The sequence below is a fragment of the Melozone crissalis genome, unplaced genomic scaffold (genome assembly GCF_028551555.1).
Source record: "Melozone crissalis strain CALT ecotype California unplaced genomic scaffold, PUWL_Pcris_2 ptg000032l_1, whole genome shotgun sequence".
In the NCBI taxonomy this organism is placed as follows: domain Eukaryota; kingdom Metazoa; phylum Chordata; class Aves; order Passeriformes; family Passerellidae; genus Melozone; species Melozone crissalis.
Window position 1 is genome coordinate 3,315,199 of NW_026535810.1, and position 23,191 is coordinate 3,338,389.

Below are 23,191 nucleotides of genomic sequence, written 5' to 3' on the forward strand. Positions count from 1 at the left end.
CACCCACACCCGTCTGCTTCACAAGACAGTGAGGACCACAAGTGGTTCTCCTAAAAACTTGTTCATTACTGGATGGAAATCTCAAAATCCTGAACAGCTTGGGCAAGGGGCTGTGTTAATAACAGTTTCCCATGAACTGTGAGCATTTGAGAGGGAATAAACTGCTCAGCTGCACCCAGGCAGTGTCTGTTCCCCAAATTTAGCTCCCAGCATGTGTACAGAGCCTGGCACACTGATCAGGCATCAATCAAGGGATAACCACCTCAGAGAGGCTGCCTGAGGGATGCTGCCCTCAGACATTAATGACATCTGTGCCTGATTACAATAAAAATGGAATTTAGCTTGGAGTTTCACCAGGAAAAGACAAAGGCAGCACAGGAATGCCACAATTAGGGGAGTTTTACCTGCTGGCCCTTCAGGTGTCCATGACTGATGTCACCCTCAGCCTTTCCTTGCCCAGATGACAGATTCCTCCTCTCAGGAAAGCTGCCCACCCTCTGGACTCACCCAAAAAAAATTCCCTAAAGGATCAGTTCAGAAAAGGTTTAGTTCAGAAAAGGATCAGTTCACTGCCAACCTGGGCAGTGCCACCCTGAGCCAGCTGCACCCAAAGGCAGCAGGGCACTGGGAAGTGGCTGCACACACAAAAAGGGCCCTAAAGCCACTGAGGGAACCACTGGCATTGCTGCCTGTGGGAATTCTGTAGGAACAGCAGCTCAGTCTCACTCTGTGTGTGACCACTGGGACTGATTTAGAACAGGAAAAAGAACAAAACAGGATCATCATTGTGCCATGTGGATCCAGGAGTTCCTTCCTGTTCCAAATACAACTTCAAATCCATCATTTCTGAGCTGGGGGTGTTCACCTGGAGAAGGGAAGGGCCTGGGGACAAGGGGGAATGGATTCCCACTGCCAGAGAGCAGGGATGGATGGAATATATGGGATAAATCCTTCCCTGGGAGGGTGGGCAGGCCCTGGCACTGGGTGCCAGAGCAGCTGGGGCTGCCCCTGGATCCCTGGCAGTGCCCAAGGCCAGGCTGGACAGGGTTTGTGGTCACCTGGGACAGTGGAAGTTGTCCCTGGGGGTGGCACTGTGGCTTTAAGGTCCCTCCAACCCAACCCATTCCATGTTTCTGTGATTCTGTTTAGTTGGAGAAGTCAGAGAAAGGTGAGAAATAGGGAATAACTTCCCAAAATAGATCCTTGGTAAAAACAGAGAGGTTTATAAATTCATAGCTGGTGTAGAGGGGATGAGGCAGAGACTGCTGCTCATCACTACAGAAACCAGGGAGCACAAGAAGCAATCTCAACTATTAAATAAACTGAAATAAAGGGGGTTTGCTCTCACCAAGAGCTCAGCTGGACTCAGGCACGCACAGTGCTAAGAATGGAAAAGCTTAACAAGGTTGAAAAGCACCAGGATGAGTTCCCAGAGGGCAGATCCATCAGCAATTTTTAGATAGCTCTGTTAAAATCTATTCCCAGGTCCCTGAACCACTGACGTGGTTGGGAGCTCCTCAGAACAGATGGCTACTCCTCAAAAGTGCTTCCAATTTTTAACAGCTCCACCCAAAAGATCCTGATTTTTCCCTGTTTTCCTCAAAAGAAGCCATGCCTTCAACTCTCTGCTTTAAACCTGACCCCTGGAAAGCAGCCACAGTGACCTGACAGGGCAGGAGTCCCTTGAGCTCCTCCAAATTTCAGAAACCCAGCAAACAAGTGAGAACTGCCAGGGCAGCACTGCCTGCCCCAGGAATTATGGAGGGAGCAGGGAAAGCCAGCAAAGTGAAAAAGCTGCCCTCAGCCAGCTCCTCTGTGATGACTTGCTGGGATTTGTTCCTGTTCCAGAATCCCAGGGTCGTCCCACAGCATAGGGTTCAGGTACTGATCATGCAGTCCCATTTTCAGAAAAATTCACTTTTTTCCTCCTTCATTTCCACAGCAGCCACGGTGAAGGCAATGTGCCACGTGTTCAGCCCACAGAAAATCAGCATTCAAGCCAAACTCCCAAAAACCAGGCAGAACATGGGAGTAAACCACCAAGGAAGGAGGAACAGTGTCACATTCACAACCAGGGCACTTCCAGCCCAGTTCTTCCATCACCAGAGATCACACACAGGCACAACCTTAGGCCTGGATTAATCCTGTCCATTTTTAAGCAAAATGCCCCAATTTGGAGCCCAGGATTCCTCTGTGCTTCTAGAAGAAGATGAGCCCTCTGCTGCAGGTTTTACCTGACTGAAGGATGCTCTCATGCACACAACTGTGGGACTTGAAGAAGCCTCTGGAACCAACTAAATTTTCCAGGATGGATTCCCCTTCCCCAGCAGGCAGCATATCCCTGCCAGGGGGAACCAGACCATGACACAGTTACAGACCCTGCTGAGAGTCCCCAAGTACAGAATTTCAGCAAATCCAGCCAGCCCCAGGCCAGGGGAGTCCGAGCTCTGCTGGAACCAGGCCCTGGTGACACTGAGGTGCCTCTGTCACCCACCAGCTGCTCAGGACCCTTGTACAGCTTTATCCTTGTGTTTGGGGTCTTGGGAATTCCTCCTCAATTCCCCAGGTTTGTGCACAAAAAAGTAACATCACTGGTGACTGGAATTGTTTCCAGTTCACACAGAGTGACGTGGGATCAGGAATGCATCTGGGATTGCATCAAACAAGGAAATTATTCCCCTGTAACTTCCAAAGCCTCCAGTGTCCCAGTGAGAAAAGGGACTGGGGGCAGTGGAAGGGCAGCTCCAGGAGAGGGTCTCTCTTCAAGAGAAGGGCTGGGGGCTCAGGGAGTGATGGAATGGCAACCCCAGGAGTGGGTTCCCTTGGAGGGAAGGGGTTGGGGGCTCTGGGAGTGATGGAAGGGCAGCCCCAGGCATGAATCTGACTCTGAAAGTGGGGCTGGGGGCTCTGGGAGCATTAGAAAGGGCAGGCCCAAGAGTGTGTGTCCCTTGAAGGGAAGGGGTTGGGGTCTCTGGAAGCAGTGGAAGGGCATCCCTAGGCATGAATCTGACTTTGAAAGAGGGGCTGGGGGCTCAGGGAGTGATGGAAGAGCAGCTCCAGGGGAGGATCTCCCTTCAAGAGAAGGGTTGGGGGGCTCTGGGAGTGATGGAAGGACATCCTCAGCCAAGAATCTGACTCTGCAAATGGGGCTGGGGGCTCAGGGGGCAGTGGAAGAGCAGCCCCAGAAAAGGGTCTCCCTTCAAGAAGAAGGGCTGGGGGCTCAGGGAGTGATGGAAGGGCAGCTCCAGGGGAGGATCTCCCTTCAAGAGAAGGGTTGGAGGGCTCTGGGAGTGATAGAAGGACATCCTCAGGCATGAATCTGAATTTGAAAGTGGGGCTGGGGGCTCTGGGGGCAGTGGAAGGCAGCCCCAGGAGTGGGTTTCCCTTGGAGGGAAGGGGTTGGGGGCTCAGGGAGTGATGGAAGGGCAGCCCCAGGCATGAATCTGGCTTTGAAAATGGGGCTGGGGGCTCAGGGGGCCCTGGAAGGGCTGCCCTAAGAGTGGGTATCCCTTGGAGGGAAGGGGCTGAGGGCTCTGGAAGCAGTGGAGGAGCAGCCCCAGGAGAGGGTCTCCCTTCAAGAAGGGCTGGGGGCTCTGGGAGCAATGGAAGGACATCCTCAGACATTAATCTGACTTTGCAAATGGGGCTGGGGGCTCTGGGAGCAATGGAAGGACATCCCCAGGCATGAATCTGACTTTGCAAGTGGAGCTGGGGGCCCTGGGAGTGATGGAAGGGCAGCCACAGGAGAGGGTCTCCCATCAAGAAGAAGGCCTGGGGGCTCTGGGAGTGATGGAAGGACATCCTCAGGAATAAATCTCACTTTGCAAGTGGGGCTGGGGCTCTGGGTGCCCTGGAAAGGCAGCCACAGGAGTGGGTGTCCCCTGAAGGGAAGGAGCTGGGGACTCAGGGGGCAGTGGAAGGGCAGCCCCAGGAGTGGGTTTCCCTTGGAGGGAAGGGGTTGGGGTCTCTGGAAGCAGTGGAAGGACATCCCCAGGCATGAATCTGACTCTGAAAGTGGGGCTGGGGGCTCAGGGGGCCCTGGAAGGGCTGCCCTAAGAGTGGGTGTCCCTTGGAGTGAAGGGTTGGGGGTTCTGGAAGCAGTGGAAGGGCAGCTCCAGGAGAGGGTCTCCCTTCAAGAAGGGCTGGGGGCTCTGGGAGTGATGGAAGGACATCCCCAGGCATGAATCTGACTTCAAAAGTGGGGCTGGGGGCTCAGGGAGTGGTAGAAGGGCAGCCCCAAGGGCAGCCAGGAGCGGGTGCCCCTTAGAAGGAAGGCGTTGGGGGCTCTGGGAGTAATGGAATGGCAACCCCAGGAGTGGGTTTCCCTTGGAGGGAAGGGGTTGGGGTCTCTGGAAGCAGTGGAAGGACATCCCCAGGCAGGAATCTGACTCGGCAAATGGGGCTGGGGGCTCAGGGGGCAGTGGAAGCATAGCCCCAGGAGAGGGTGTCCCTTGGAAGGAAGGGGGCTCAGGGGCACTGGGTGTCCCCTGGAGGGCTCCCTGCCCAGGCACACATTCCCTGAGCCCGCCCAGCCCGCAGGGGATGCCGAGGTGCCTCCCTCCCTCCCTCCCTGCAGGCCGATTGTTGGAAGCAGCAGGGAGGCACATGTGAAACCTCTCTGGGGCTGGGCAGAGCCTGCAGGCCCTGTGTGACTGTGCATGTAGATGAAGCAGCCCCGGCTCCGGGAGCTGCTGCTGCTCAGTTCTCAGGGAAGGCTTTTTCTGCTGCTTGGCTCCCTGCTGAGCCAGCCCTTTTCAGCCTTTCCATCCCCCAGTCCTTGCTCCTGCACAACTTGATTGAATTAAAGACCCAGGAGAACGTGGGTTCATTTTCTCCTCTTCAAGGCACTGCAGAAAAGATTTTTAATTGGTTTAAAAAAAAAGATGCTGAACAAAATGCAAGAGGGTTTTCAGCCCTCTTGAAGCAGCAGTAACAGATAGCACTATTTAACACTGCTGAGTGGAACCACAAGCAGGAGCTGTGACTGGCAATTTAAAGCAAGCTCAGAGTGGTTGCTGGTTTATTTAAAGCCTAAAGTGTTTACCCTCAAAAGAAAACCAGAACCTTCAAGTGTTTGCCCTTCCCACACCACGTTCCAATAATGCAGCCTGGGAGGAAGAGTGGAGCCTGGGAGGCAGCTTCAATTCAACAGACACGCACCTCGATGCATAATTAATAACATTTCATCCCAGAAATGCTTCTCTTCCACACAGAGCCTGCAGTGATGGCAGGGAGCTGCTTGCACATCAAGAATATCCCTGCAAGTGACGTGTGACACCCCAGTGAATTCATAATCTGGGCCACAGCAGTGGTGACAGGACAAGGGGGAACAGCAGGGACAGATGGATATTGGAAGGAAATTCTTCCATTTTCTGCAATGGAACTCCCAGAAAAGCCCTGGATGCCTGGAAGTGCAGGGGTGGAATGAGATGGGCTGTAAGGTCCCCCTCAATCCAAAGATTCTTTGAAATCAGCTCAGAATTTCAGGTGCCCCCCACGAGTGAAGCAAAGGGTAAAAGGCATTGTCTCCCCAGGAATTCCTCTCTGCACATCATTTTTACAAGGAATGATGCTGAGCCATGACCCCAGTCCCACAGAAACCCAAAGTGCTTTGTCTCCAGGCAGACCAGTCCCACTGATGCACTTAGAGCCTGTATCTGCATCCCAAATTCCAGTAACCCCTGAAATCAGCCATTCCCTCCAAAAAAACTGCTCCTCAAGAAAACTTGTAATCTCAGAGGGAACTTGGAAGGTGCTGATCAACCCTCAGGATTATTTCCTGAGGGTTAGGTTTTGATTAACCCTCAGGGTTATTTCCATCATGGGTTCCTTACCTGAGTTCAAAACCCCCAAAGATTCTTTGTGTCGAAATCCAAGAATTCCTCTCAGCACATCATTTTTACAAGGAATGATGCTACACCATGATTCCAATCCCACAGAAACCCAAAGTGCTTTGTTCCCATGCAGGTCAGTGCCACTGATGCACTTAGAGCCTGGATCTGCATCCCAAATTCCAGTAACCCCTGAAATCAGCCATTCCCAGCAAAAAAACTGCTCCTCAAGAAAACTTGTAATCTCAGAGGGGATTTGGAAGGTGTTGATCAACCCTCAGGATTATTTCCATCATGGGTTCCTTACCTGAGTTCAAAACCCCCAAAGAGTCTTTGTGTCCAAATCCAACATTTTAACAGTAAAGTGTCACAGCAGAAAAAGCTTTTCCTGCACAACTCAATTTCTTACACACAGCTTTGGGTTTTTAAATGCCCAAGATCCCCACATGCCATGGCTATGCCAGGCAATTCACTACAAACACACCAGGAAGAGCCAGAATTGCCAGAGCAGGGCAGCCCAAAGTCCTGATTCCCACAAAGCCAACACTGGACACTTAAAATATTAAAAAAAGCAAAAATATTCCACATGATCAATCAACCAGTGACATTTCCTCAGCAAACTCACTCCTCTCTACCCTCCAACAATTTATGGCTTAAGTCACCATAATATTGGCTGTCAAGGCAGAGTCTCCCAGCCCCCAGGGCATTTCAAACCCTGCTGAGCACAAATCTCTGCAACAAGTGCAAACTTGGCAAATATCTGAGCTGCAGCCTGTGTGAGCCCCAGGTGCCACCCAAAGGGCAGGAAACTGAAAAAGCTGCCCTCAGCCAGCTCCTCTGTGATGATTTGCTGGGATTTGTTCCTGTTCCAGAATCCCAGGGTCATCCCACAGCACAGGGTTCAGGTACTGATCATGCAGTCCCATTTTCAGAAAAATTCACTTTTTTCCTCCTTCATTTCCACAGCAGCCATGGTGAAGGCAATGTGCCACGTGTTCAGCCCACAGAAAATCAGCATTCAAGCCAAACTCCCAAAAACCAGGCAGAACATGGGAGTAAATCACCAAGGAAGGAGGAACAGCTTGAGATCATTCGGTGTCAGATTCACAACCAGGGCATTCCCAGCCCAGTTCTTCCATCACCAGAGATCACACACAGGCACTGCCTTAGGCCTGGAGTAATCCTGTCCTTTTTTAGGCAAAATGCCCCAATTTGGAGCCCAAGATCCCTCTGTGCTGACAGGGGGACACAACAGAGGTGTTGCCCTTCTGCCTTCTAGAAAAGGGATGAGCCCAGAGCTGAGCCCTCCGCTGCAGGTGTTACCTGACCGGAGGATGCTCTCATGCAGCCCAGCAGCAGCACACATCCAGGATGCAATGGGCAAATGGAAAATTTAATATTTTAAGTTCATTTGAAATCAAGTTCTGTTTTCCCCAGTGATTTTTGGGAACAGCAGGTCAGAGATTACAGGAGATGAGGGGAGCAGGAATGGCTGTGCTGCTGCACACAGGAGCTGCTCTGCTCCAAGCATGTGATAAAATTTAGATGCTGTTGTGTTGTTACAGGCTTCACATGGCCTAGAAACTGGGAAAATCTTTGTTCTCCCAGGCTGACACTCACACAGGCCTGTGGCATTACAATTTAGTTCAAAGTGCTGGATTTGAAAGGTCTTTTCACCAAACTCTCTAATGAAAACAACACTCACACACTCCTGTGCCAGGATATTAAACATGACAAAAAAACTGACTTCACCCACACTGAGCTTCTGTGCTTTTTCCTGACACCAACTTTCAAGGTGTTCCTGTTAGGATGTTATTTATTCATGCAGATCTCTGACACACAGAGCAGAAAGGCACTGAAGGACAGGAAAATGGCAAACAAGAAAGGAGCTGCAGAACCCTCAGCATTTGTGATGCTCCTAAATCTCATCAAGCCACAAAGTGCAAGCAGACAGGATCAGCACGAGAGACAAGATCTTAAGCTCCCCTCAATCACTGTAATTAACACCTGATCATTTCAAGTTAAGAGCAAATTAAACCCCTGACAAGCACAATCACAGATTACACAGAAAGTGATCTATAAATAGGGAGGGAGCACATGGCTGAGCCAGGGCTGGCACAATTCAGCTTTACATGGTGAAGGTTAAACTCCTTTCCTTAGTCAGTATTTTTAGGACTAAGTGCAGAAGATCCAGCCCCTAGTAATTAAATATTTCAAGCTGAATCCCTTGTGGTTATCCTAGAAATGTCCAAGTGAATGAGGAGCAGCAGGCTGGGATTAAAGTGGCTGATTCAGACAAAGCATTAACAGCACTGAGGCAGCCACAGAGCTCCCACTGCCCATTCCTGCAGGGACAGGGACAGGGACAGCTCCCACTGCCCATTCCTGCAGGGACAGGGACAGGGACAGGGACAGCTCATACTGTCCATTCCTGCAGGAACAGGGACAGGGACAGCTCCCACTGCCCATCCCTGCAGGAACAGGGACAGGAACAGCTCCCACTGTCCATTCCTGCAGGGACAGCTCCCACTGTCCCATCCCTGCCTTACCTGAGGTGGGGCTTTCTTCAGCAGCACCAGAAGGGCTTGCAAAACCAAGTTGGAAAATCGAGGTCCAATTGGGACATAATCTGAAAGGAAAAACTCATTTTAATATCCATGGAGCAGGTGCACATTTAATCCACTTCACTGTAGCAAAAACAGTTCAATGACCCCGAAGTAAATGGTTCCAGATAATTTCCAGTTTGCAATGTTTCAATATTGCAAATGCATCAATATTTCTGCAGCAGCCAGCACAGCTCTCCCTCCTCCTGACTCACCTAAAAGTCGCTCAATGTCGTCCACAACAACACAGCTGAGCTGGGACTTGTAGGCATCATCAAAGATCTGAAAAACAGTGAAATATCTCAGGGTTAAACCTCAGCCACAGCTGGGCCTGCTCATGTGGGTTCAGCTGAACACAGCAGCACTGAGAGGAATAATCTGAGAATGAAACAGGTGGGGAATGAGAGATCAGGCTCCCTGCAGGCAGTAAAACACTGGCATCTCCACAAATTTGGTTTATTTATTCATTTACTGCCCTGAGGCTCACTGTAATCCAGAGAGAAACCAGCACCATTCCTGTGTTTTAGGAGCTGGGGCAACACTGATAATGTCACACACACACACACAGAGAACCTGCCCAGCTGTGACACAGCTGTGAAGCTTTTCTCCTCAGGTTATTGAGCACTGTGCAGAACAGCCCTGCAGGGAGAAGGGACTGACCCAGGGCTGGATCTCAGCCCACTCACCCTTCCTGGAGCAGCTCTGGGTGTGAGCAGGAGGCAGCAATAAGGACAGCAGTGGTGCCTCCAGCAAACCCTGATTCCAGTGAATCCAAATGCTCCTTTTGGAATCCAAGTCACAAACTGGATCTCCACTGCTTCTCATAAGAACTTTCCTTCCCTTACAAACTCTACAGCTCTGCACCAATGTGATCAGAGTAACATTCAGTTCACATTCAGTACCATTCCCAGGAAATGAAAATGTTCCACTCATTCCCATTCCCTGGCTGCCCAGGTTGTTAAACCTCGTGTTTCAATAAAAACCGCACCCCAGAACAGATCCCAGTCCCACTCAGGCAGGATCTGCCCTCCCCAAGTGCATCCCTAAGCCCTTCCTGGCTCCCCCTCCACAGGCAGAGCTCCAGCCCTGCTCACCCCAGATCTGTTCTGCTGTTTGTCAGGATCTCACACCAGAACTGAGAATTGAAACCTCCCCTGAGAGACTCAGTGCCACACAAACATTGGGACAGGAGTCTGGTGTGACAGGACAAGAGGAATTGGATTCAAACTGCCAGAGGACAGGGTTGAGCAGGAATTGTTCCCTGTGAGGGTGAGAGGACTTGGCAGAGAGTGCCCAGAGCAGCCCCTGGATTCCTGGCAGTGCCCAAGGCCAGGCTGGACAGGGATTGGAGCCACCTGGACAGTGGAAGGTGTCCCTGCCATGGCAGGGGTGGCACTGGATGAGCTTTAAGGTCCCTCCCAACCCAATCCATTCTACAATTCTGTGATACATTCAACTTTATAAATAAATATATGCAGGATTTCCAGACCTAGAAAGAGCAGAAAACCATCCCAAAGGTAATTCACCTTTCCCTGCAGGAGAGAACCCAGAACTGGGCTGTCACCAGGCACAGGGGGTGACACACACGTACCTTCTTCATGGCCTGGCACTTGGCTGTCTCAGAAAACCCAATCATCTTATCAGGAGAACAGATCTTGATAAAGGGGAAGTTGGATTCCTCTGCTATTTTTGCTGCTAAAGCAGTCTTCCCACTGTGGGGGGGGCCTGCAGCAAAGGACAAACAAGGAATAAACAAGGGAGAAAACAGCTCTGACAATGCTCAGTGTGAATGATGCCAAGGGTATGTTTAGAATTCCATCCAGAGGCATCTGCAGTGTGAAATGAATGTTTTTCCTGCTTGCAGAAGGAACACATTAACTCCTGCTGCAACCCAACCCTCCACATGAAGGCAATTAATGGAACTGCTTGAGCATATGCAGAATGATTTACCACAACACAAAATATGGCATTACACTTTCTGTAGGAGCAGCCATGGCACCAAAATGTGTTTAGGATAAATTTCTTGAGCTTTTGTCCTGTCTCAGTATGATTTCTGCTGGCACCTTGGCAAACAAGCCAGCAGCAGGCACACCAAATACTGGCAAATATAATTTGTTATTTTCCTGAATTCAGGATAATTCAGAGACCAAAGGCACACCTGAATCCATGCAGCCAACATGAATCAGTTGGGAGGGACAGAAGAAATTGCTGGGCACTTACACAAGGAATTACTCAGGGTTAACTCCAAAGCTACAGAGGTAATGCATCTTTTTGGACTTTGGGAAAGGAAAAAGGGAAGAGATAAATAACAAATTCTATTCCAGTATAACAAATTCTCCTCCAAAACCTCTAACACAGATACTGGAAGCAGTTTCCAATATCTGAAAACTCTCCTTAGGCAGTAACTGGATAGAGGGAATCCACCTTTAACTGACAGAAACTCCCAAATGTGGCTGTTTGAGCTCAGCTAATTGCACTGATGAGCTCTCCAGTGACTTCAAAGAGAATTCAGACAACTGACTCAGCTGGAGACATCTCCACTGTAAACCAGCCAAATTCAGGTTACTCACTGGGTACATTTGGGTTTTTCACTGGGCACATTTGGGTTATTTAGTGGGTACATTTGGCATTTGGGTTATTTAGTGGGATATTTTAGTTATTCACTGGGTACATTTTGGTTTTTCAGTGGGACATTTTGGTTATTCACTGTGTACATTTGGATTATTCACTGGGTACATTTTGGTTATTTAGTGGGTACTTTTGCTTATTCACTGGGTTCTTTTGGGTTATTCAGTGGGTACATTTGGGTTATTTACTGGGTACATTTGGCTTATTCACTGGGCACATTTTGGTTATTTAGTGGGTATATTTGGGTTATTTGGTGGGTACATTTGGGTTATTTGGTGGGTACATTTGGGTTATTCATTGGGTACATTTTGATTATTTAGTGGGTACATTTTGGTTATTCAGTGGGCACATTGTGGTTATTCACTGGGTTCTTTTTGGCTATTTAGTGGGCACATTTTGATTATTCACTGGGTACATTTGGGTTATTTACTGGGTACATTTGGGTCATTCACTGGGCACATTTTGTTTATTCACTGGGCATATTTTGGTTATTCACCGGGTACATTTGGGTTATTCAGTGGGACACTTTGGTTATTCATTGGGTACATTTTGGTTATTTAGTGGGTACATTTGGGTTATTCAGTGGGACATTTGGGTTATTCAGGGGGCACATTTCGGTTCTTTAGTGGGTACATTTTGTTATTCACTGGCTACCTTTTGGTTCTTTACTGGGCACATTTGGGTTATTCCCCGGGCACATGTTGCTTATTCACTGGGCACATTTTGGTTATTCACTGGGCACATTTTGGCTATTTAGTGGGCACATTTTGGTTATTCACTGGGCACATTCCCTTCTCCCCTCTTCCAGCCACAGGATCCCTTTGGCTGAGCAATTTTAACACCCAAACCAATTTCACCCAAGCAAACTCGAAGAGCCCAGCTCCATTTCTCCCCCAGGGTGTTTCCTGCAGGTTCAGGGTGTCAGAGGTGAGCAGAGCAGCCTCCAGAGGCATTCCCAGGTGTTTTTCCCCAGCTGTACCTTCCAGCAGCACGCTGACCAGGGGAGTGCGGTCGCTGTTCTTGGTCTGCTGCACCAGCAGCTCCCCATCATCCAGCACCCTGGTCACTGGGTCCCCCCACTTGATGATGCCATTCATGATGTAGCTGGCATAGTCCTCCTGGTTGGTTCCAAATGCCTGTAGAAGACAGGGAATACTTCTTTTAGCAAATAATTTTTCATCCCATTGAAAAATCATGAAATAATTAAACAAAAATGACCAGGAGCAAGGTTCTGGGAGATGCTGAAGTGAGACAGTCACAATCCCTGGTGACTCACAGCATTCCAGCTCAGAGGGCTGAACACAGGTGGAGACCAGGCATGCTCAGAATCATCTTTTCATAGGCCCTCACAAGCAGTTCTAGTCAGTGCAAGTTGCCAGTGGGTTCTGACTCCTCATTGTGTGGAGACAATTCTCAGAAATGAGGCTTAAACCTCCTCCTACAGCCCAGGGTAGAGCTGTCATTGCAGCTCCAAGAATGGCCAGGTCAGCCCCCCATCCCTGCCTCCACCTGTGTGAATTCTCTCTCCCAGAGGACACCCAAAATTCCCTGGCATCCTGTGCATTGACATCCTTCCAAATGCAGATCTCCACAGGTGACCTTTGTCTTTATGCCCCCAGGAAATGAAGTGGCCAAAAAGTGGACAAGGAGAAGAAACCTCCAGCTGTCCTTTATCTGTTCTAGTTCTCTTTAAGACTCTCTGGGCAGCAACAGAGAGCTCAGAGCTCTTCACATGACAGCCCATGGGTCACCACTGCTGTGTGACCCCAAAGGAAGTGTCCTTCCCTCCCATCTGACTGCTCTGGTGGCTGTTCCTGCAGCCCCACAGTCCCCACTTACTGGTTTGATGTCGTTCTCCAAGGATGCAAAGAAGTCTCCTCTGGTCACTCTCAGGCTCTCTGCCTTCTCCATGTCCACCTCCACTTTGTTGCTGGCCTAGAAAGGCAATAAAGGCCACACTGTGGGGTCAATAATAAAAATCCTCCTGTGAGGGCATTTGCTGGGTTCTCCTGGAGCCACTCAGGGCAGCTGTCCCACCCCACTGTGATATTTGCTGGAAAATTTCCTTGCCAGGATTTTTCTCCTGAGAAGCTGAAAAGCCTCAGAAAAGAAATGGAAACAATAATTATCTGATTACTTGGAATGTGGTTTGGAGGTTGCTTCCCAACAGGTTCATCTTTGATTGGTCTCATGTGAATTGTTTTTAATTAATGACCAATCCCAGTCCAGCTGTGTCAGACTCTGGTCAGTCACAAGATTTTATTATTCATTCTTGTTTAGCCTTCTGATGTCTCCTTTCTCTTTCTTTAGTATAGTTTTAGTCTATCATTTTCATATAATATAATATAATTTCATACAATATAATTTTGTATAACTTCATATAATTTCACATTAAATAATATAACATAATATGATATATAATATGATATATAATATAATATAATATAATATAATATAATATATAATTATGTATGTCATATATTTCTAATTATATATATCGTATATTTCTAATTATATATATAATATAATTATATTTATAATAAGTGGGGTCAGTGTGGGACTGACCTCAGCCCAGTTCAAACTTCTAGAACTTACTGGGATTACACAGATACCCTTTAGAGCAGGGAAACTAAGACAAATAAATTACATTTAACCCTCAGAGATGTGTCTCAGACACTCCCCTCCAACAGGGATCTGCAAGAACAGAGTGCACCAGAGCATGGGAAGGAAAAATAACAATAAAAATATTGACATGGGGCTTGTCTAGAGGAGCTGCATTTGCAAGCACAGGACCCAAGGCTGGGCAATCCTGCTGTGCCAGAGCATGGCTGAAAGGAGAGTCCCTTCTCCCAAAAACACCCACAAGGCACAAACACACAGCCAAATCAAAAACTGAGGGAATCTTTAGTACAGATAATCACTTTTCTGTTTTGCAGAGGGAGATGAAGGCACCTAAAACACTCAATAAATTCCTGAAGTTGTGTGCACACTTAAAACCAGGGGGCTTTTACCTCCCCAGCCTTTAATGAGCTCATGCTTTAATTTTTCACACACACACTTTGAGAGATGATTTAAACTCTTGTTTAAATGATTCAGAAGACAATGCCCCTTCATTTTCCATTTGTGCTCTGGCTTCTCACAGGTGCTTCTGAAAACTAGGTCAGGCCTGTGATGTATATTTTAAGTTTTCAGTACTTGCAGGAAAGAATAAAGTATTTTACTGCTTCATTTAGCTAAAAGCAATTTCAGAATAAAGAACATTACCCAAAATTACTATGTCAAAGTGTCTGAAAAGCAAAACAACACGAGGCCACTTCCCATGTGGAAAACACAGGCATACATTGCTGAGATGTGCATCACAAAGCACCCCAGAGGAGGGGACTGCTCTTTCACATTTGCACATTGCCATCTCCCCTTTTCCCACATGAATTCTGGGCACAACAGGGAATAGATCAAACACCAACGCTCCCCAAACTCACCCTAAACTCCAGCACTGAGAAAACATCAGCTATAAGCAAAATTAATTATTTAAGGAAAATGTTTTGCCTGCGAAGGGAAGAATCCAGAAGTGATTTTTTTTTGAGGCAGAGCACAAGGAAATGAGAAAGTGATGATGTTTGTGGTTTTCTGCTATATGAAACAATAACTTGTAACTTGTCAAGTATTGTGGTTATACAAGACTAATTAGCAGGAAGAGTAATTTTTCTTTTTGAAAGAGCACTCCCAGGAGACACAAATGTCTAAGCAGCAAATGATTTCTCACTTAAATGAAAGTGTGATTTGCTCTCCTCACATTTGAGGCTGAGCAGATTTTCACAGTCCCTGTGCTGTGGGATTGATGTCCAGGGCTTTTCCTGCAGGAGCTGCCCCCAGTCCTGGCCAGGGGAGCAGGGCTGAGCCTCAGGCTCCTTCCTCACCCCCTCATCATCTCATATTTCAACACCACTGAATACTGAGCTTTGCCTGTGCCTTCCCAGCCCTGACATTTCATGGCCCTGCAGCCAGAGGGATGGGAGGGCAGGGAGGTGTTCCCTGAGAGCTGAGGGGCTTGGGAAGGCTGCATGAACCAGAGGATGTGGGGTGATCACTGTGCCAGCCCTTATCTGCAGTGGAAGGTTTTGTACAAAGCTCCCTGAATTTGGATTTGGAGCAGAGGATTCCTTCCATGGCTGGAACACTTCTCCACACAAAGCACATCTCTCTGCCCTTCTGGTTCTTGCAGAGGAAACAGTGAGGAGCCATCCCCACTCCCTGATCCCAGCACACTCTCCATGACCCTTCCCATGCTTTCTCAGGCTGAGGAATCCCAGTTTAACCATTTTTCCAAAGAAAACCCCCCTGTACCTCTGACTCCTTGCTGCCATCCACACCCTGGTTCCAGCATGACCCAAGCACACCAGGGATTTGATCACAGCCCCACTTTTGCTCTTTACCTCTCCTGGTAAATTCTAACCTTGCTATTTTGGTATTTTTCACTGATATGGGGATTTCATTCCAGCTCCAAGAACTTGACCCCAGCTGATGGCCAGGTCAGTCCCCATCCCTTCACCTGTCCGAATTTTCTCTCCCACAGGACACCCAAAATTCACTGCCATCCTTCCAAATGCCCCCTGCACACCTCCACCTTTGTCTTTATGCCCCCAAACCAGCTCTGAGGTTGTAACCTCCCCCTCCTTACAGAACATTTATCAACACACTGAGCTGCTCAGGCTCCAGCACAGCCTCCCTAGAAATGGCTGTTCTAATTCCCACCTCATCTCCTGGGCCCAATGCACAAACTGTGCTCAAGACTTTCAGTTTTTGGCAACACATCCTCAAAAACCACCCCTTCAAGCTGTGCAAGAGGCACCTGGAGGGCAGGACAGGGAAGAGGGAATTCAGAATGAAAGAAAAGCACAGGGAAAAAGTGAATTTCATCCCCTAAGGTACACTGATAGGCCCCTTTCCATTTGGAGGTAGACATTCCATATTCCAAACAGAATTACTTTCCCTTTTTTACCCCAGAAGGAGATGACAGGACTGACCTTGATGTGTCTGTTCATGGCAGTGGACTGAGCAGCTCGAACCAAACCTTCCAGCTCAGCACCACTGAAGTTCTTGGTCTCCACTGCCAGCTCTGCAATGTCCACATCCTCAGCCAGCAGCTGGTGCTCCCTCATCCTCACTGTGTGGATGTGCAGGATCTGGAATCGGCCCTTCTCATCTGGCAGGCCTGGGATGGGGGAAAAAACACACAAAACCCCTGAGCACAGCACTGCAAACCCCCTGACCCTCCCCTCAGCGTTGTCACTGTCACATTTTCTGAAAAATCCCTTGGCCAGGATTTCTTCTCCTGGGAAGCTGAGAAGACTCAGAGAAAAATGAAAACAATATTATCTGATTGTTTCTCCTGTGTTTTGCTGCTTTGGAATGTGGTTGGAGAGTGTTTATCCAACAGGTGCTTGTTTGATTGGTTTCATGTGAATTGCTTTAATTTAATGACCAATCACAGCCCAGCTGTGTCAAAGCTCTGGAGACAGTCACAAATTTTTCATTATTATTTTGTTAAGCCTTCTGTCTGTATCCTCTCTCTCTCTCCTTTAGTAATATAATATAATATAATATAATATAATATAATATAATATAATATAATATAATATAATATAATATATGCCTTCTAAGAACATGGAGTCAGATTCATCATTTCCTTCCTTCATCTGGGGACCCCAAAAATCCCACACAGTGTCCCCTCCTCACCAGGAGCAGCTTCACTCACAACCTTCACTGACCAAATTCTGATCTCAAATGCAAAGTCAGTGATTTGCTGTCATGAATCTAAGATGATCTGGGCATATTTTCTTAACAAAGCCTACATGATCAGACATTCCCTAATTTACCCTCACTGGGTGTGCACAAAGGTCCCTTTCTAGTTACTGACAGCTGCTTTTCCAGTTGCCAGATGAAATGGCAAATCAAGTTCTTGGTCCACTTTTAGTTCACCCACTGTTCCTGCCTCTCCTTCCTGCAATTTCCACCCAGGAATGATCTGTACCATTATTTGCCTCCTTTCCTTCACACAAATATTCAGGGTCCTGCCTGCCCACCCTGCAGGGCAGAAACTCAGAGCAGGTTTATCACTAGGGAAGTCCAAAGTGGTGCTTTATTGGTCTGATTTAATTGATGCAGGAATTTCAGCACCTGAGCCGTGCTGGGGATTGCTCACATTAGGATCTGTATTTGCTTTGCTGCTGTAGGTCCATGGAGCTGAGGAAATGGGCTCTTACCAATCTCCATCTTCACCTCCAGCCTCCCCGGCCTCAGCAGGGCCTCATCAATCAGGTCAGGTCTGTTGGTCATCCCTGGAGTCAAAGATAAAACAAAACAGTTATCTGAGCTGCCTGAGTGGGTTTACAGCCCACAGAGGTAGGGAGACACTCAAAGAGTCCCAAGAAAACAGACAGAAGGCACTCATCTTCTGAAATGCTCAGGGAGAGTCATCACAACAGGGATCAAACCTGTTCCTGTGGCTCTGTCTGTCTGTCCTTGGCTCCTGCAGCAGGACAAGCACAGCAGGAGCAGCCCCACTCCCCCCCAGGCTGATACATCCATTCTATCAGTCCTTGCAGGTTCCCCTAAACTACGAAACCCTCCTTACCAAACACTAAATAAGGAAATTGCTGAAAGCAGCAATATCTGCCAACCACAGCAGCATTTCCCTTTAAACCTGCTCCAACAGCAGCCTGAGCTGACCAAACCCCAGCCCTCAGGACAGAGCAAACCCCACCTACCAATGACCAGGATGTTGTTGAGCTGCTCCACACCATCGATTTTGGAGAGCAGCTGGTTCACCACGGTGTCGTGCACGCCCGTGCTGCCAGCCATGCTGCCCCTCTGCTTGCAGATGGCATCAATCTCATCAAAAATGATGATGTGCACCCCACTGTTGGCTCCAAGCTGGGGGAGAGAGGACAGGAGTGTCACCAGATTCCAAAATCAACACCAAGCTCAGCCACACAGACACAGAGTTGTATTTGCAGGAAGAAATGATGAATCTGACTCCATGGCCTCAGAAGGATAATGTATTATTTTATGATACTACATTATATTAAAGAATACTATACTAAACTGTACTAAAGAATACAGAAAGGATACCTACAGTAGGCTAAAAAGATAATAATGAAAACTTGTGACTCCTTCCAGAGTCCTGACACAGCTTGGCACTGATTGGCCAAAGAGTGAAAACAACTCACACCAGAAACCAACGTGTTGGATAAACAATCTCCAAACACATTCCACATGAGCAAAACACAGAAGAAGCAAATGAGATTATTATTGTTTTCATTTTTCTCTGAGCCTTCTCAGCTTCCTAGGGGAAAAATCCTGGGTGAAGGGATTTTTCAGAAAATGTTAATGTGACAGACACAGCACTGAGAGTCCCTGTGTGCTCAGTATCACACCTGTGTGTGTTTGTGCATCTCACCCCTCTCCAGGGGAACCTCCTGGCCATCTCCACATCAGAGGGCTCAGGGGGCTCTGCTCAAACTCAGGACTTTGCAGCTGCACAGGTTTTACGGAAGAGAACAAGGCTGAGCAAGCCAAGCAAAGGCCAGAGCTCAAAGGGCTCCAGCACTCAGCACCTGGGAAAGGGACAGGTACCAGGGACAGGGAACAAGGCCTGTCTGTGGAGGGAGGGAACACCCCAGGCTGCACTGAACTTGGTAAATCCCCAGCTTGCCAGAGCAGCTTTGTTGATAATGTTTTTAAGGAGTCCAGTCAGCCCCAGCACTGCCATTTCCAGGTTCACTCAGGGGTGAGGGAGTTGCAGCTGCTAAGAGAACAGGATGCTTTTTGTGACTGCATTATGAAGCTCTTCCCCTTCAAATTCCACCTCTAAAACATCTTTTGTGGCCAGGGCAGCCCACGTTATCACTGGGTGCATGTGCTGGGCCTGGCAATCTGCCCCAGACACAGGCAGCACAATGCCAACCTTTGGGAGACCTTTTTAATCTCCCAGCTGTCATCAGGCCCAGCCCCTGCAGCCAATATTGAGTGGATTTTCACAGGTGTGTTATTGCCAAGGCAAAGCAGCTCCCAGAGATGCTGCAGCCACCAGGAGATTGCTCACATGGGTCTGTGTTACCACACAGAGCTGACTGACTGACTAATAAACCTTCTGCTGAAGAAATGAGATTATTTCAAGTCACCACCAAAACCTGAGCTTGTGAGCTGAATAAAATTAAGGGATCATTTGCTAATGACTTGTAAAAGACTTCCCTGTATTTAACTGTGACTAGCCTGACATTTGATTTTCTTTATCAGAAAAATCTATCAAGATCAAGTGATCCACAGCAGAGAAAAATTACCATAGCACACATGAAAGAAGTATTTATACCATGAAAATAAGGATTGGGGTTTTGAAAGCCAGCTAAAGCAATGGATAGAAAACATCACTGGAAAAAAACAGAATCTTTATATTCACTTCCAGTTTCAAAGATCTCTAGTTTCAAGACATTCTCATCCATTAGTTTTCTGCTGAGAAAAATTAACCATGTATAGGTTATAACACTTCAAGTGCCGTAACATACCAATATGCCTGCAACCCAAAAACCTGAACGCTTATGTGCCAGCTTAATTTAGTAAGAAAAATCCAAGCAATGGATAAAAAACATCACTGGAAAAAGAATCTTTATCTTCACTTCCAGTTTCAAAGATCTCTAGTTTTCAAGACATTATTTTCATCCATGAGAAAAATTAACCATGTATTGATTATAGTAAGTGCTGTCACATACCAATATGTCTGCAACCTAAAAACCTGAAAGCTTATGTGCCAGCTTAATTTAGTCAGAAAAATCCAAACAGATTCAATTATGTCTCACCCAGGAAAAAAAAAAAAAAAAAAAAAAAAAAAAAAAAAAGACCAAAAACATAGGAAAATTTGCACAGTCTGAGTTTTAGGGAGCCCAGCTGCCTTTTCCAGCTTCCAAGGCTGTTTTCACAGCTGATACTGAGTGAGCCTGCACAACACCAATACTCCACAACTCACCAGGAATAACCAAAACCCCAAGCCAAGCAGTGACTCTGTGTTGAGTCTTATTTTCTTTCTGTTAGGGTTGGGATCAAATGTGTGAGGTGCTAAATTCTCAGTAACCAGGGCTCCAAGAACTCTGTCTTTAATGCAAGCAGTAATTTTGAGATTCCAGACCCTTTCCAGTCTCTCCTGGTCTGTTACTGTTACATTTTCTGAAAAATCCCTTCACCAGGATTTTTTTCTGCTGAGAATCTGAGAGGCCTCAGAGAAAAAACATTATTATCCCATTTGCTTCTCCCTGTTTTGCTGCTCTGGAATGTGTCTGAAGATTGTTTACCAACAAGTGCATGTTTGATAGGTTTCATGTGAATTGTTTTTACTTAATGACCCATCACCATCAGCTGTGTCGGACTGAGGAGTCAGTCACGAGTTTTTATTATTCATTCTCGTTCAGCCTTCTGTCTGTATCCTTATTCTATTTCTTTAGTATAGTTTTAATATAGTACTCTGTGATATAATGTGATAAAATATAATATAATGTGATACAGTGTGATATAGTATGATATGATATGATATGATATAGTATGGTATAATAATGTGACATGGTATGATATAGTATAATGTAATGTAATACAATGTAATATAATATAATGTAATATAGTATTATATTATATTATATTATATTATATTATATTATATTATATTATTATATTACATGATATAGTGTGATATGATATATAATATAGTATGGTATAGTATGGTATAATAATTATATATATAATAATTATAATATAATATATATTATATATATAATTATAATATGATATAATACAATATAATATGATATGGTATGATATAGTATGACATTATGGAATGCAATGTAAATATAATATAATATAATATAATATAATATAATATAATAGCTATATTATGATATATTATTAGATATTATATGATATGATATATTATATATGATATATGATATATGATATGACAGATCATATGATGTAATGTAATATATTATATAGTATGGTATGATATTGTATAATATAGTATTGTATAATATAGTATCATATCGTATCATATCACATCATATCATATATCATATCATAATAAATCAGCCTTCTGAGAACATGGATTCAGATTCCTCTCTTCCCTCACAGAGCCCACACTGCTCTCATTCCCACCACCCCATGGCAGCGTGTCCTTACCCTCCTCTGCTCCTCCTCTGCATCAGCAAACAGCTTCCTGATGTTGGCCTCGGACTCCCCCACGTACTTGTTGAGGATCTCGGGCCCGTTGACCACCTTGGGCTCCCTGGCATTGAGCATCTTCCCGATCTGCCGCGCCATCAGCGTCTTCCCGCAGCCCGGGGGGCCGTAGAGCAGGATCCCCTTCACGTGCTTGCAGCCTGCAGGGACAGGGAAGGCATCATGGAGAAGGCTGAGCTACAGCTCAGAGACCAAAGAAGACAAAGAATAAAGGAGGGTGTTGGGAAGGAGGAAAGTTTGACAAAAGTCTCACAGGTATGCCTGACAGAAAGATTTTTGAATATAGAATATGAAGAAGGAATAGAGATGGAAGCAAGTTTTGATATAGAAGAAAAGAATTGCTGAGCCCTAACCAAGGAGGCAAAGGATATGTTAGTTAGAACATCCTTAGAGCAAAGGATAAACCCACCTCAAACAAGATGTTTTTACCAAGCACAAAGATAGCACAGGCAAACAAGCCTGCCCATGTTGCAAGTAGAAAAAAGATCTCAGAATTTTCCACTGCAAGAAAACTGAAAAATAACTGCTGGCTTAAACTGTAATGGACTAACTTTCAGTGACTGGAGAACAATAACATGAATATGGTAATTACAGTAGCTATGATGGGCTGTAGATTAAAGTTAAGGCATAGATTGGTTCTACTGTATGAAGATGCTCAGCAAAGAAAAGTATAGAATGCATTGTAACCAAAAGAAAAGTATAAAATGCATTGCAACCAAAAGAAAAGTATAAAATGCAGTGTAACCTAAACTAAAAGGTCTCTGGAGCTGACAGCTGTGGGCACAGCTCTGTCACCCACAACCCTGGACTGCTGGAACCTCTTGGATGGAATAAACTGCATTTTGGATACAATAAATTGCATTTTGAAGAGCCACCTGGAGGCCTCAGGAGTGCTTGGGGAATGGTGGAGCTCAAAGGGTTTTTTCCATTTTTTAAGGACTACATGAAAATCTGATTTTACTCCATTTTTGTGGATGACTTCTTTAAGAATGTGACCCATCCATGGTAACCTCACCCCATCCCACAGAGCCCTCAGGGCTGTGACACCTCTGGGCAACTCTGCCTGTAAAGGACAAACATCCCTTATTGTCACATATTGGACATATTTTATGAAAAATCCTTTTGTTAGAATCTTTTTTCCTGAGAAGCTGAGAAGCTTCAGCTTCTCCATGTTTTGCTGCTTTGGAATGTGATTTGGAGAATTGTTTACCCAGCATGTGAATTGTTTTTATTGATGACCAATGACAGCAACCTGTGAGCAGTCACAAGATTTTATTATCATTCCTTTCCTTTCAAGTCTTCTGATGAAATCCTTTCTTATATTCCTTAGTATAGTTTTAATGTATCATTTTCTTGTAATATAATATATATCATAAAATAATAAATCAGCCTTCTGAAACATGGAGTCAAGATTCTCATCTCTTCCCATGTCGGGGGTGTCTGCAAATTCCACCCCTCATCACTCTGCTGTGATTTCACTTACTCCTAAAGGTTATGGCATAAAGAATTGATTTCAGCCTGAACAACTGCTCAATATTATTTAATTCCTGTAACCCCACAGGTTCTCTTCCCTCTCTCTCTGGTTCATTCATTGCAGTGCAGCTCCAAAACACTGCCATGAGGAGCAGCTGATGCTCCCAAACCCCAGAGAGCAGCAGTGCTGCACTGCCTAAGCCCAGCAATAAAGCTGAGAGGGAAAATCAATCCTGCTGGGCTTCTCTGCAGATAAAAAATTCACTCCAGAAATCCAGAGCTGTGCCTAAAGAACTCATGAGTCAGCACTGAGCTATCTGTGAGTCAAAAGCATAAACAACATAAACTGAAGACAAATCTCACAGGGGAAGGAGTGAG

The 23,191-nt window shown here is 46.3% G+C and overlaps 1 protein-coding gene across 2 annotated transcripts in view; it reads right to left on the reverse strand.

Moving 5' to 3' along the window:
* NSF (N-ethylmaleimide sensitive factor, vesicle fusing ATPase) overlaps positions 1-23,191 on the reverse strand; it is a 73,862-nt gene that overhangs the window by 8,652 nt on the left and 42,019 nt on the right. For both annotated transcript variants that reach the window (XM_054281427.1, XM_054281428.1), the window contains exons 9-17: positions 21,281-21,480; positions 17,830-17,995; positions 17,326-17,400; positions 16,087-16,274; positions 12,902-12,997; positions 12,042-12,198; positions 10,026-10,159; positions 8,650-8,716; positions 8,381-8,460 (exon numbers count right to left, since the gene is read on the reverse strand). In XM_054281427.1, the coding sequence (XP_054137402.1) occupies positions 8,381-8,460; positions 8,650-8,716; positions 10,026-10,159; positions 12,042-12,198; positions 12,902-12,997; positions 16,087-16,274; positions 17,326-17,400; positions 17,830-17,995; positions 21,281-21,480 (1,163 nt within the window). The remainder of the gene's footprint in view (positions 1-8,380; positions 8,461-8,649; positions 8,717-10,025; positions 10,160-12,041; positions 12,199-12,901; positions 12,998-16,086; positions 16,275-17,325; positions 17,401-17,829; positions 17,996-21,280; positions 21,481-23,191) is intronic.